The sequence below is a fragment of the Anomaloglossus baeobatrachus genome, chromosome 4 (genome assembly GCF_048569485.1).
Source record: "Anomaloglossus baeobatrachus isolate aAnoBae1 chromosome 4, aAnoBae1.hap1, whole genome shotgun sequence".
Taxonomy (NCBI): Eukaryota; Metazoa; Chordata; class Amphibia; order Anura; family Aromobatidae; genus Anomaloglossus; species Anomaloglossus baeobatrachus.
In genome coordinates this window covers 425,705,896-425,720,689 of record NC_134356.1, presented here as the reverse complement: position 1 = coordinate 425,720,689, position 14,794 = coordinate 425,705,896, and the positions used below count along the sequence as shown (strand labels likewise).

Below are 14,794 nucleotides of genomic sequence, written 5' to 3'. Positions count from 1 at the left end.
AGAAGCAGGCGGACAGTGAGGGTATGATTCCACCTGTGTCTCGCATTGCATCACCCGGCACGGCCTGACACACTCAGGACAGGAGCGCCTCAGCTGCATGGAAATACAGTACAATAATAATATAGGAGCAGGTCCTGTAGTCAGTGGTGGTTACCCGGGGGCACAGCAATAATCAGACGCAGAAGCGGCCGGGAGACAGTCTGCAGAACGCATTGCGGGACCTGTAAGTATAATGACAATGTTTATTATTAACTAGATTCTTTATTTTACAAACATCCCATAACTTTAAAGCCCGAGTTGGTGTTTGGACGCAAGTTCATGTTATCTCAGAACCCGAACTCGATCTTTACAAACCGTTTGTTCAAGGCTCCCGATCCCGAACATCAGGGGGTTCGCCCATCACTACACAGGAGCACTCAACTGGATAATTTCTGTATATGGGAGAGTTGTCTGAGATGCCTGTCGGCTGATTTAATCAACAAAACCATAGTTCTGCCTGCAGCCAGTTAATGTGTATGGGGGCTTTTAATTTCATACTTTTGTGTCTTAAAGGAAACCAGGTTTTTCTATTATGAGATGCTGCTACCACCAGTGAGCCCTTATATAAAGCATTCCAGAATACTGTATATAAGAGCCCAGGCCGCTCTGTAGAGTGTTAAAAAAAACCTTTATAATGCTCTCTTGGGGTGCAGTCCGGTCCAAAAGTTGTCACCGCTCTCGGTACAGTGCCTCCTCAATCTTGTGCGATCGCTGCTGTCCTGCTTCCTAGCCCCATGTGGATGAAGTATCCTACGTCATCCACACAGAGGCCTCCATTGCACTCCTGCGTATGCACACTTTGATCTGCCTAGCTGAGGGCCGATCAAAGTATTGTAGTATGCATGCGCGGGGTGGTATTTGACCTTTCTTCGTGCCTGCGCATTATAGTACTTTGGTCTGCCCTCATCAGGGCAGATCAAAGTGCGCATGTGCAGGAGTGCAATGGAGCCCTCTGTGTGGATAACGTGGAACGCGCCATACACGGGGCTTGGAAGGAGGACGGCAAACGCTTAAGATGGAGGAGGAGCTGGACCGAGAGCAGTGACACTCATCGGACTGGACCGCCACCTAGGTGAGTATAATAAAATGTTTTGTACATTCTACAGAGATGACTGGGCTCTTAAATACAGCATTCCAGAATACTGTATATAAAGGCTAACTGGTGGTGGCCCCAGCTCATAACAGGAACCTGTCACCAGGTTTTTCCCTTAAGTGTGAAATCTCCCTTAGCTGAAGTAGTAGTACTTCATGTTGATGGGACATATGTCCTTTTAGATTGCTGTGAGAGCAAGACAGGGACTTGAACCCAGACCTCTACATAATGGCTGGGATCAGAGAGAACTTTCCATCTGTTACACTATTGGCAGTCCTGTGATGCAATCATAATTATCCAAACCAGTTGGGGGTGAAATTATTTCACCCCCATCTACCATCTTTCCATACTTATTAGGCCATAAATTTTCCTTCCTGACTCTTAGGGGTACTTTGCACACTACGACATCGCAGCTGCGATGTCGGTGGGGTCAAATTAAAAGTGACGCACTTCCGGCATCGCATGCGACATCGTAGTGTGTAAAGGCTCGATGATACGATTAACGAGCGCAAAAGCGTCGTAATCGTATCATCGCTGCAGCGTCGGCGTAATCCATAATTACGCTGACGCGACAGTCCGATGTTGTTCCTCGCTCCTGCGGCAGCACACATCGCTGTGTGTGAAGCCGCAGGAGCGAGGAACATCTCCTACCGGCGTCACTGCGGCTTCCGTAAAATATGCGGAAGGAAGGAGATGGGCGGGATGTTTACATCCCACTCATCTCCGCCCCTCCGCTCCGATTGGCCGCCTGGCGTGTGACGTCGCTATGACGCCGCACGACCCGCCCCCTTAACAAGGAGGCGGGTCGCCGACCAGAGCGACGGTCGCAGGACAGGTGAGTCCATGTGAAGCTGCCGTAGCGATAATGTTCGCTACGGCAGCTATCACAAGGATATCGCTGCTGCGACGGGGGCGGGTACTATCGCGCTCGGCATCGCAGTATCGCCTTGCGATGTCGTAGTGTGCAAAGTACCCCTTAGTATGCCCCTTCTATCTAAAGACACCCCATTCCCCCTTAGTGCACTTCTGTTGCTGGCTTCAGTTACCCAGGGGATGTTCTGCCTTGCAGGGGGATGTTCCCATAATCCTTCCCAATTTCAGCTTTTCTCCCAAGACTCCTGTTCATGTCTCTGTTAATATTTTGCAAGCCAAATTCAAGGGGGGAGGGTTGTCTTAAAGATGGTAAGCAGTACCACTTAAAATGATTAGTACTAAACCATTCCATCAGATTAAAAAGAGCCAGTTACCAGAATTTTAAAGTTTAATCTTGTAATGCTGCAGGTTCTGAGGACTCGAACTAATATGTTAGAAAAATGACACTACTGAGTCTGTAATCCTATGGGTTTTTTTTTCTTTACCTTCAAAAAGCTACTTTGACATGATAGTGCGATATTGGAATTTTGTTTTAAAATGTCTAAGCTACAATTATTCAAAGATCAGATGTCTTGTGCGATCTAAGTATATTTAACTCTTATCCTAGTTTTGCTAAGGAACGCAAAGTAAGGATCTGGAGAGACTACGTGGCCCCTACTGCCAATTTGGATCAGAAAGACAAACAATTTGTGGCAAAGGTAAAGTATACTATGCTGCGCTTCTTTTTTTATTTTTTTTTTTTTTTTTTAACTTAACCTTCTGAGTGGCTGTAACCATATGTTCTCTTAAGACCAGGTGAGATATAGTGTGCGACACCAGTAATGCCAAAGAGAGTAAGCTATTTTGAGCCGTTTATTTCATTTTTAGTAGTATGGGAACCCCTTCAAAAAGTTTACTTACTAATGGGATTCTCAAGGACTGTTCATCTGCAATTAATTTTTATTTATTTTTTTCTCATGCTGAATTGGCATCAGAAAAGAATTGCAGCATTCTGCGTTTGGCAGCATATATCAAATCACACACACCCATACAAGTCTATGGGTGCATGTGAAACATCGGACTGTACTCGGATGGATGACATCCATGTGTACTACGATATGTGCAGAGACAGGTAATTGAGAAGACTGAGATAATAATGATAATAATAATGATATTTATTTCTATAGCGCTAACACATTCCACAGCAATTTACAATTCAAAGGGGATATGTACAGACAATATGAGACAAGACAAAATAACAAAATTTAGATACCAGGAGGAGTGAGGGCCCTGCTCGTAAGCTTACAGTCTGAGATTAATCTCTCCCTCTTCTCTGCACCTGTATTCCGACTCTTGCATCTGAACGAATCGGAGCACAGTGAATGACACTCGGCTCACGCTCACAGCAACAGAGAGCCACGTGTCATTAGCATATCATAGCATAGCCTTAGACCGAACTGTTCAGACACGAACTAGCCTAAGAGTATGTTCAGACATTGCTCTTTTCCATCCGATTTTCCTTCTAAGTACAGTGGAACCTCGCCTAACAAGTAACCCAGTTAGCGAGTATTATGCTTACCGAATAAAGCTTGCTGTAAATTTGTAACTCTGTTTACGAGCAAGCTTTACTGTACGAGCAAAATACTCACCGCACACACTTCCGGTTCCGTACATCCACTGCGCTCTAACCCAGTCTGGCAGTCCACACACACACACACACACACACACACACACACACACACACACACACACACACACACACACACACACACACACACACACACACACACACACACACACACACACACACACACACACACACAAACAAACAAACCCCCACACACCTATTCTCCCCTTACCGTCCATTTCCTCGCCGGCCTCCTGGAACCTGCAGTTTGCCTGTACAGGCCGTGTATAGGGTAACCATTGCGACCGATGCAGGACCTTCCGCGATGTAACGGAAGGTACATATATTATGCTCACCTTACCTTCCGTTCCATCGCCGGTCTCATGGTTGTTGTAGTTTGCCGCTACAGGATGTGTATCCGGTAACCATCGCGATGAGGGAGGAATTTCCCCTGTCAGCCGCTACTCAAAGTCAGCGCGCTGGCCAATCGGAGGCAAAAGCGGCTCCTGCCTGTGATGTCAGCGCGCTGGGAGCGGAAGGTCCGGCATCGGTCGCGATGGTTACCCGATACACATCCTGTACGGGCAAACTGCAAGAACCATGAGGCCGGCGATAGAACGGAAGGTAAGGTGAGCATAATATGTGTGTGCGTGTTTGTGCATGTGTGGAATGGCACAATAGGGGACCAGCATGGGACATTTAAGTTGTGGAACGAATTGTCTGCATTGCAATGATTTCCTATGGGAAATCTTGCTTTGCTGACTGAGTAACTTGGTTAACAAGCGCACTCCCAGAACGGATTGTTCTCATTAACAAATTGTATGTGTAATTTAATAGGGAGTTAAGTAGGTGAGAAGTCAACAAATCTCTTTGCGCAATTGGTGTGATATGGATTTTAAAAGCAGCGTGTCCTGTGAATGCATCGAGTTTGTACAATGCAAGGGTGAAATTTGTGTCCCAACATAAAATTCACATATTAAACACGGACTTGCTGCCTAAAAATATCCAATAAATCTGCTACATGTGAACATGTCACTGAAAATAGCATTTTAGTTGCTAGAAAAGCTGTGTCAAGACAGTCTGAGAGGAGCAGAGTACTTACTACGTAGTCTGAGAAATCTGAAATCTGCTTAGGATGCCAGTAGATGGCACTGTCCTCCAGCGCTTTGGTATTTCTGCTCCGCCGCCGCCATAGAGGAGCATGTTCATTTCTAATAAAGTTAAATTCTCAATTGAAATTCACAGGAAGTGTCCATCTAGCTTCCTTGGAAAGTAAACTGTGCAGTGTGGGGTGGTAAATGGAGGATGGGGATTACTTAGAAATGCTTACCGTACACTGTGGGTAGAGCATTAGTCATCTCCGATATTGCTAAAGGCAGTTTTTGCTTCACCTTGCAGCAATGTGGTTAAAGTAATTGGCTGCTAACACAGGCTTTAGAAAGAATCCCAATAGGACTAATTCTGTGGAGCAAGCACGAACAATCTGCACACAGTAGTAGCTTGTTTGATAAGCTTTGTGCGCTTCGTCAATGCTAGTGATAGTGGCTGGAGCAATACGTTTTCTGCATGACCTCAAAGGGGAGTAATACCATGTCTTCTGCACTCTTGTGTTTTGTTTTTTTGTACTTTGTGTTGAGGGATATTTTAACCCCTTAAGGACGAAGCCAGTTTTGTCCTTAATGCCCAGGCCATTTTTTGCAATTCTGACCAGTGTCACTTTATGAGGTCATAACTCTGGAACGCTTCAACGGATCCCGGTGATTCTGACATTGTTTTTTCGTGACATATTGTACTTCATGATAGTTATAAATTTAGAACGATATTTTTTGCTTTTATTTGTGAAAAAATCGGAAATTTGATGAAAATTTTGAAAATTTTGCAATTTTCAAACTTTTAATTTTTATGCCCTTAACCCAGAGAGTTATGTCACACAAAACAGTTAATAAATAACATTTCCCACATGTCTACTTTACATTAGCGCAATTTCTGAAACAAAATGTTTTGGGGTTAGGAAGTTAGAAGGGGTCAAAGTTCATCTGCAATTTCCCATTTTTTCAACAAAATTCACAAAACTATTTTTTTAGGGACCACATCACATTTGAAGTGACTTTGAGAGGCCTAAGTGACAGAAAATACCTAAAAGTGACACCATTCTCAAAACAGCACCCCTCAAAGTACTCAAAACCACATCCAAGAAGTTTATTAACCCTTCAGGTGCTTCACAGGAACTAAAGCAAAGTGGAATGAAAAAAAGCAAAAAATAAAATTTTACCTAAAATGTTGCTCTACCCCAAATTTATTCACTTTTAGAAGAAATAACACAACAAAATGAACCCCAAAACTTGTTCCCCACTTTCTTATGAGCGCGCCAATACCCCACATGTGGTCAGAAACCTTTGTTTGGACAAATGGGAGGGCTCGGAACAGAAGGAGCAATATTTGAATTTTGGAAAGCAAATTTGGCTGAAATAGATTGCGGGCACCATGTTGCATTTACATGTCCGCTAAGGTACCTAAACAGCAGAAACCCCTCACAAGTGACACCATTTTGGAAACTAGACCCCTTAAGGCTTCTATCTAGGGGTATAGTGAGCATTTTGGATCCACAAGTACTTCACAGATTTTGATAACGTTACGTTGTCACATTGAAAATTTTCATTTTTTTCTCAAAAATGTTGCTTTAGCATCAATTTTTTCACTTTTTCAAGAGGTAATTCCAAAAATTTGACCCCAACGTTTGTTACCCACTTTTTTATGAGCGCGGTGATACCTCACTTGTGGTCTGAAACCTTTGTTTGGAGAAATGGGAGGGCTTGGAACGGAAGGAGCAATATTTGAATTTTGGAAAGGAAATTTGGCTGAAAAAGATTGCAGGCACCATGTCGCATTTGGAGGACCCCTAAGGTACGTAAACAGCAAAAAAACACCACAAGTGACCCCATATTGGAAACTAGGCCCCTCAAGGAATTTATCTTGATGTTTGGTGAGTACCCTGAACCTCCAGGTGCTTTACAGAAGTTTATAACGTTGAGCCATGAAAATAAAAAAATAAAATTTTACCACAAAATTGTTACTTCAACCAGGTAGCTTTTTTTTTCACAAGGGTAACAGGAAATAAATCACCATGAAATTTATTGCGCAATTTCTCCTGAGTTTGTTGATATCTTGTATGTGGTGGAAATCAACTGTTTGGGCACACTACAGGGCTCAGAAGAGAAGGAGTGCAGTTTGACTGCAAAATTGGCTGGAATCAATAGCGGACGCCATGTTGCATTAGGAGAGCCCCTGAGGTGCCTAAGCAGTGGAGGTCCCCCACAAGTGACCCCATTCTGGAAATAAGACCCCTCAAGGCTTTAATCTAGGTGTATATTGAGCATTTTGAATCCACGAATACTTCACAGAATTTGATAAGCTTAGGTTGCCATATTGAAATTTTCATTTTTTTCACAAAAATGTTGATTTAGCGACACATTTTTCACTTTTTCAAGAGGCAACAACAAAACGTGTACCCCACAGGTTGTTATCTAATTTCTTGTGAGCGCAGGGATACCACACATGTGGCCAAAAACCTTTGTTTGGATAAATGGGAGGGCTTGGAATGGAAGGAGCACCATTTGAATTTTGGAAAAGTTGAAGTAAATTGCGCGCACCATGTCACATTAGCAGGGCCCCTTGGGTACCTATACATCAGAAACCCCCCACAAGTGACCTCATTTTGGAAACTGGACCCCTCAAGGATTTTATTCAGGAGTATAGTAAGCATTTTGAATCCACAGGTACTTCACAAAAATGTTGCTGTAGCAACAAATTTCTCACTGTTAAGGGGGCTTTACACGCTGCGACATCGCTAATGCGGAGTCGTTAGGGTCACGGAATTGGTGACGCACATCCGGCCGCATTAGCGATGTTGCTGCGTGTGACACCGATGAGCGATTTTGCATCGTTGCAAAAACGTGCAAAATCGCTCATCGGTGACATGGGGGTCCATTCTCGATTATCGTTACTGCAGCAGTAACGATGTAGTTCGTCGCTCCTGCGGCAGCACACATCGCTATGTGTGACGCCGCAGGAACGAGGAACCTCTCCTTACCTGCCTCCCGGCCGCTATGAGGAAGGAAGAAGGTGGGCGGGATGTTCCGGCCACTCATCTCCGCCCCTCCGCTTCTATTGGGCGGCCGCTCAGTGACGTCACTGTGATGCCACACGGACCGCCCCCTTAGAAAGGAGGCGGTTCGCCGGTCACAGCGACGTCGCCGGGCAGGTAAGTATGTGTGATGCGTCTGCGCGATGTTGTGCGGCACGGGCAGCGATTTGCCCGTGTCGCACAACAGATGGGGGCGGGTACCCACACTAGCGATATCGGGACCGATATCGCAGCGTGTAAAGTAGCCTTTAGGCTATGTGGCCATGATCCAGCGACACGGCGTCTAGTACACAGTGTCAGCCTCCTGCAGAAATGTGAGTGTTGTCCACGGGAGAACGCAGCTGCCCAAGCCCACGATTTGGGTTCAGGCTGCTGTGGACTTTAGTTTTATTCTACCTGCAAAGAACACTCATCTCCGCAGCATAAATTGACATGCTGAGGCTCGGGAAGCTGCGCCACAGGTCGGTTTATGCTGCGGAGAAAAGAAACACAGTGGGCACGGGATTTCTAAAAATCCTGCCACTGTGCTTCTACTGCACAACGCAGCGTTATGGACGCAGGGAAAACACTCTGCGCCCAAAACGCTGCAAACCCTGATTGTGGGCACACAGCGTAAAATGCTACAGTGGATGAATGGATAGATGTCAAACATATATAACGTCCCACCCCCCTGCATATTCTAAGCTGGCGCCCTTTAGTGCCTTTCATGTGACACTAAAGGATGCCTAGCCTTGTATTTAGCCCAAAAAAAAAAAAAAAATTAAAATAAATGACGTGGGGTCCCCCCTATTTTTGATAGCCAGCTAGGGTAAAGCAGACAGCTGTAGCCTGCAAACCACAGCTGACAGCTTCATCTTGTCTGGTGATCAATTTGGAGGGCTCCCCAAGCTGTTTTTTTTTTTTTAATTATTTATAAATAAATAATTAAAAAAAACAAACAAACGTGGGGTCCCCCCAAATTAGATCACCAGCCAAGGTGAAGCTGACAGCTGGGGTCTGGTATTTTCAGGATGGGAAGAGCCATGGTTATTGGACTCTTCCCAGCCTAAAAATAGCAGGCCGCAGCCGCCCCAGAAGTGGCGCATCCATTAGATGCGCCAATTCTGGCGCTTCGCCCCAGCTCATCCCGCGCCCTGGTGCGTTGGCTAACGGGGTAATGAATGGGGTTGATACCAGGTGTGTAATGTCACCTGGCATCAAGCCCAGCAATTAGTTATGTCACGGCGTCTATCAGATACCCGACATAACTAATTGACAGTAATAAGAAAAAAAATTGACAACAAAAAAAAATTTATTTGAAAAAACACTCCCCAAAACATTCCCTGATTGACCAATTTATTGAAAAGAAAAAAAAAAATCCACTATAATCCATTTGGATGTCCCACGTCGCCTCTGGACCTTCTAGAATATGGGGGACACGTTCAGGGAACGTATCCCCCATTTTCTAGGAGGGCAGACCCTCCATTTGAGGAGAGTGGGTGCAAAAAGCTGCACCCACCCTCCCCGGGTCACAGCTGCACAGTGCTGAGCAGCATCAGCAGCCAGCGTCCTGAACACAGGAAGCTGTCATCTGCTCGGCACATGTGACCGGCGTCTGCAGAGAAGGAGGAGGGGGCCGCGGGGGATCAGCGCTCCGGTATGTATGACACCGGGGGACACCGGGGGACACCAGGGGGGGGTAGGGGGGGACCCGGCAGGGCCTAGGGAGCAGGTTTCTGTCGTATGTGTTATGGCACATACGACAGAAACCATAGGAACACTGTAAATGCGGCCGGCGCGCTGCTGTGCTCTCCGATGCGCGCGGCCATCTTGGATTTTCGGGAGGGGGTTGGGGGTCGGGGGGGGCACTTTGGGGATACCGAGGGGACCGGAGGGAACCGGGAAAAAGATTTATCTCCCATCTGGCATGTTTGATCATGCCAGATGGGAGATAAATGATTTTTTACCGGCGCGGTCATTTACTATAACTTGATGATCGGTATACGGTGTATACCGGTCATCAGGTGAGCGGGGACCGGAAAAACCGGCCCGAATCATGATCTCCAGGGTCTCAGCTACCCCCGGCAGCTGAGACCCCGGAAATTTTCTGACTCTGGGGGGCGCTAGACCCTTTTTTCCGACCGCCGTTTTAAAACGGCAGAAAGGAATAAGTACCCTTTTTTAGTGCCGTTTTAAAACGTAACGCGGTCGTAATGGGGTTAATATCTCTCTGCTCCGTATAATGGCTTCACAGTCATGAACACATTATTAAAGGAAACACTTGATCGTATGATATGCTCTAGAACCTTTGCTATGATGTGTAACTTGCCCTGCTTTATCATGGCATATTAGACTAATATCTGCTGAATCCGGTGATGGTCAGCTGTGTATGGGTGCCAGATGATTGTCAGGAGAGAGAAAGATCCTGCATGTTTGATTTCCACTGCTGATCCTTTTGTTCTCGAGGAGATAAACCGTGACTGGAGATATCAAGGGCTACTGTGTATGGGAGTCTGACAGCTATGCTGCTGTCGGCCAATCACCTTGCACCAGTGGCTTTCTGTCTAAATTCAGCTTAAAGGAAACCTGTCAGGTGCAATACGCACCCAGAACCACAAGCAGTTCTGGGTGCATATTGCTAATCCCTGCTTAACAGTCCCTGTATCTAGTAGCATAGAGAGATCTTTAGAAAATGTATTTCTAAAGATCCTTTATGATATGGTAATGAGCGCAGAGTATAGTCACAAGGGCGTTAGTCCCTGCGCTCATTTTGCCGCTTTCGCATGTTAGCACGCCAGCGTGCTAAAATGCTATTCAATACCCATTGCCCAGCGTCCTCATCAGCATTGATGCGCGTACCTGTGTACATTGCACCGCCTCAGAACGCCAGGCTTAGGGTCAGTGCGCATGATCAGAATGCCAGGTGTACGCATCCCGACTTTAGAGAGGTCTAGTGCGCATGACTGGAAGTGTCAGTGACTTCTGATCATGCGCAATCACCCTATGCCTGGCGTTCTGAGGCGGTGCAACGGACACAGGTACGTGCGTCACTGCACTGTGGGCATGCTAACCTGCTAAGAGGGCAGAATGAGCGCAGGAATAAACGCCTGTGACTAGTCTCGTCGCTCATTAGCATATCATAAAGGATCTTAAGAAATACTTTTTCTAACGATCTTTTATGTATGCTACTAGATGCTGGGATTAGAACTATGCACCCAGAACTGCTCGTAGTTCTGGGTGCATATTGCACTTGACAGATTCCTTTTAAAATGAGCACAAACACTGGGTTGCCCAGTTCCTTGGTGCAAAAGCAAACCTGTTGGCTTCTGTCTTGTAGAGGTTTTGTGCAAAATCCGCACTACAAATAAGCAAACTGTACACTGTCACAACATGCGTTAAAATTTGCGTAATAGTAATCTGACAGCAATGATTTCACTTGTGTATTTTGGGTCGTAATTTACATAATTATTTCTAAGACACAGCCAGGGTTAAGACCAACACAAGGAAGCGATACAGATCTAAACATTATCCATTTTTTTTTATAATGTAGGCTGTGACTTAAAAATAGTGATTTTGTGCTCTTTAGTTGCCTCAATGTCCAATTAACACTGGTTTCACATTAGCGGTATTCTGCCGCACTGCCGGATCCGGCACAAGTGCAGTACAGTTCAATACAGTTCACTGGTAAGCTCCGGTCACATGCGGTCATGTGACCGGAGCTTGCTGCGATGCCTGTGAGCTGTCTTGAACTGTACTGTTCTTGTGCCGGATCCGGCAGTACGGCAGAATACCGCTGATGTGAAACAAGCATAAATTGGCTGATTTTCTTCCCATAAAAAGGCACTGTTTTACTATATACTAGTTGAATGAGTTGGACTGTGTTAAGATCGTTAACAAACACCAGATTTTATATGGAGCTGGAGCTCTGTCTATGTGCACTTTTAAGAAACTGAGTGTCGACCTCAACCAGGATCGTATTGATTGCAGCACTTTTAATTTATATGCTGACAACTACAGTTATTTAGTAGACTGCGTGAATGATCCTGTCAGCCGTCTGAGAGGTTTACTTGTTTGTTGGTTTATCAGAGGAATGTTTGCATTGGTCAATGATTGGGAATGTGCTTTTATGTGAACTCTCCTTTGCCAACTATCAATAGACTACTCACAAAAAGTTAGAAATATTTAGCTTTCCAATTAAATTTAAGTAAAACTTTTGCCCTAAAGTGATATTTTATCATGAAAGCAGGACATTTTAAGTAGAAGCATGCAATGGTGATTTCCTCATCTCAACAATTTATTCAAAGAAAAGCAAACCGCAGTGGTGGTTATACCTAAAAAAACACTCAGTCTCTATAACCTGTTGTGGCTTTGAGAATCAATTTTGGCTTCACAAAAATATCTCCTGCTGTTCACAAGTGGAGTTATTGTCTGCTGAGGCATGACATCCCACCCTTATTGAAGGGCAGCCCTCAGGTCATTGAGGTTCTGGGCTACAGAGTTATGAGCCTCTACATGGCAAGTCAGCTGATCCCATAGGTTTTCTATGGGATTTAGGTCTGGAGAAAGTGCACACCACTCAATTTGAGGTACCCCAGTCTCCATAGGCCATTCCATAATGGTGTGTCCTCGATGAGCTTAGAGCATTGTGGTCCATAAAGATGAAAGTAGGCCTGTGTTGTTCATACAGAGACACTGACTGAATTAATAATGTTATTTAAGTAGTAGTGGCTTGTCACTACCATCCACAAAGTGTAGGGCAGTTCTGTATTGAATATACACACCTGCTACACTGGAACACCACCACCAAAGGCTTGTCTGGTGACAACAGTGGCAGATGCATAGCGCTCTCCTTGACTTCTCAAACAACTCAACAGCACTTAGGCCCACTGGTCCCTTGTCCAGCGTAAATGATGCCTGTACCTGGTGGTGTGGTCTGGTACCCTTGCAAGTCGTCTAACACGCAGACCACACTGATTTTAAAATTTTGAGTTGTCTAACGTGACACTTAGGTGCCTCTCCCCTGCCTTTAAATGCGCCTGGAATTGTGTGGCATTAATCATCCAGTTCCAAAGGGCATTGCTCACAATGAAGCGGTCATCAGTGTGGGATGGGGCCAAAGGATGTCCACTTCTTTGCCTTTCTGTGACTCTTCCAGTCTCTCTGTATTTCTGTTGCAACCTGCTGATGACACTCTGTGACACTCTAAGCTCAGGGGCCACTTCTATCTCAAAACATCCTGCTTGAAACCTCGCAATGGAGGGGTAATGTTGATCAATTGTTAGCTGGTGTCTTGGTCTCATGATGACAAACTGAACAGCATGATAAGGACTGTGTAAATACCAATTCTAATTGAACCCTGATATTTATTTGTTGATTCATGGATCAAATACTTGTGAATTTTTCCATTAAAAAGGATGTCCACTACTTTAACATTGATAGCCTATCCTTAGTACTGGTCATTAATGTCTGATTGGCCAGGGCCTGCCACCTGGCACCCCCGCTGATCAGCTAGTCTCAGGCAGCCTGAAATGCTCAGTTACGGACCTGCTCTGTCTTCTAATAGTGGCCGAGTACTGCACATCGGCCTCTTATTCAAATTAATAGGAGGTAAATGTGTAGTACGTGGCCGAGGTCGATATTGGAAGACTGAGCAGCTTTCTAACTGAGCATTTCAGGCTGCCTGCTGCCACCATCGAGACCAGCTAGGCAGCGGGGGTGCTGGGTTTTTTGATTCTGACCGATCAAACCTTGATGGCCTTTCCTTAGTACAGGTCATCAATGTCTAAATAGTAGTTAACCCCTTTAAGCTCCATGTTGGAGAACAGCAAGTTGTGCAAAAAGTACTGAAACATTATACTTTGAAAGCACATGTCCAACTGTTTAGAGAAGGTCACATTAAGTTCACCTGAAAAGGTTAGATGGCATTTTAGGATCATCCTAAAATTTCACCTCCAAAGCAGGGTGGATTTGATTTAAATCTAACTGATTTAAATCACGATTTAAATCACGATTTAAATCACTAGTCAGTGAGGCTTGATTTAAATCAGTGATTTAAATCAAAGTTTCTACCTAAACTAGTTCTTGCTACTTTAACATGCAAGTAGATGAAGATTTTTAGAATCACTTTTTATATTACTTTTTTCTCCCCAGTTTAATGGGTTAATCATTCATATTTGGACACCACTGTTCTGTTGTACTTAGGAAGGAGAAAAATAATCCTGACCTTAATAACAATTTAAATAGATTTATTCAACTGAAACAATAACAACATGACAGCATAAGTTATTTGCTTAAACAAACATCCATGTTTGTTAACTAATTTGGCTAAACAAAATATATATATATTTTAAGAAACTTAGACTGTCAGCCCAGCCGACACATGAAAAACTTAAATACTACTGTCCCTGCTGTCCTCTGTAGCTCACTTGTCGTCATCTTCATCATCATCTTCTTCTTTGTCCTATTCATAATCTGGAAAAGAAAAACAAGCTTTCCTGCTTTATTGGGTCCCAACCGATTTCTCAATTTAGAATGAATGAGTCCAAAGGAAGAGGATATTCTTTCAACGCCTGCAGAAGAAGCTACTGCTGTTAAAAGTGAAATCATTACTTGAACAGTCTCTAAATCCAAGCGCTTAAGTGACTTCCACCAGTTTACTGGTGTGACCTTCCTTAAAATATCTTCAGCAAACATATATTTCTTGAATGGTTCCCCCTTAGCTCTGAAGTTTATTATAGTTGGATGATTGCTGGATACCCATGTCATAGCTAACTCCTCTTCCTCAGCACTTAGGTTTTGACCCTGATATTGGATATTGACAATATTTGCCAAAAAAATGAGCTGGAGTCAGTGCTTATCCCATTCGTTTGTTTACTGCTTGTAATTTAATTCTGTCCATGTGTAGTTCTGTTTTTAAGTTTTCACTCAGTTCCTTCCAAATTTCAACAGCATCCGCAATAAAACAGCTATTTTTCTGTATTTTGTTTAAAGCTTGAGAGATGGGTTTCAGGAACCTCAGCATATGTTCAACATTTCTCTTAAGCCCAATGTTGAGGATTTT

At 44.4% G+C, this 14,794-nt stretch overlaps 1 protein-coding gene across 2 annotated transcripts in view; it reads left to right on the top strand.

The window, feature by feature from the left end:
* Nucleotides 1–14,794, top strand: part of SND1 (staphylococcal nuclease and tudor domain containing 1) — a 959,968-nt gene that overhangs the window by 88,037 nt on the left and 857,137 nt on the right. For both annotated transcript variants that reach the window (XM_075345399.1, XM_075345398.1), the window contains exon 9: nucleotides 2,613–2,703. In XM_075345399.1, coding sequence (XP_075201514.1) covers nucleotides 2,613–2,703 — 91 coding nt within the window. The remainder of the gene's footprint in view (nucleotides 1–2,612; nucleotides 2,704–14,794) is intronic.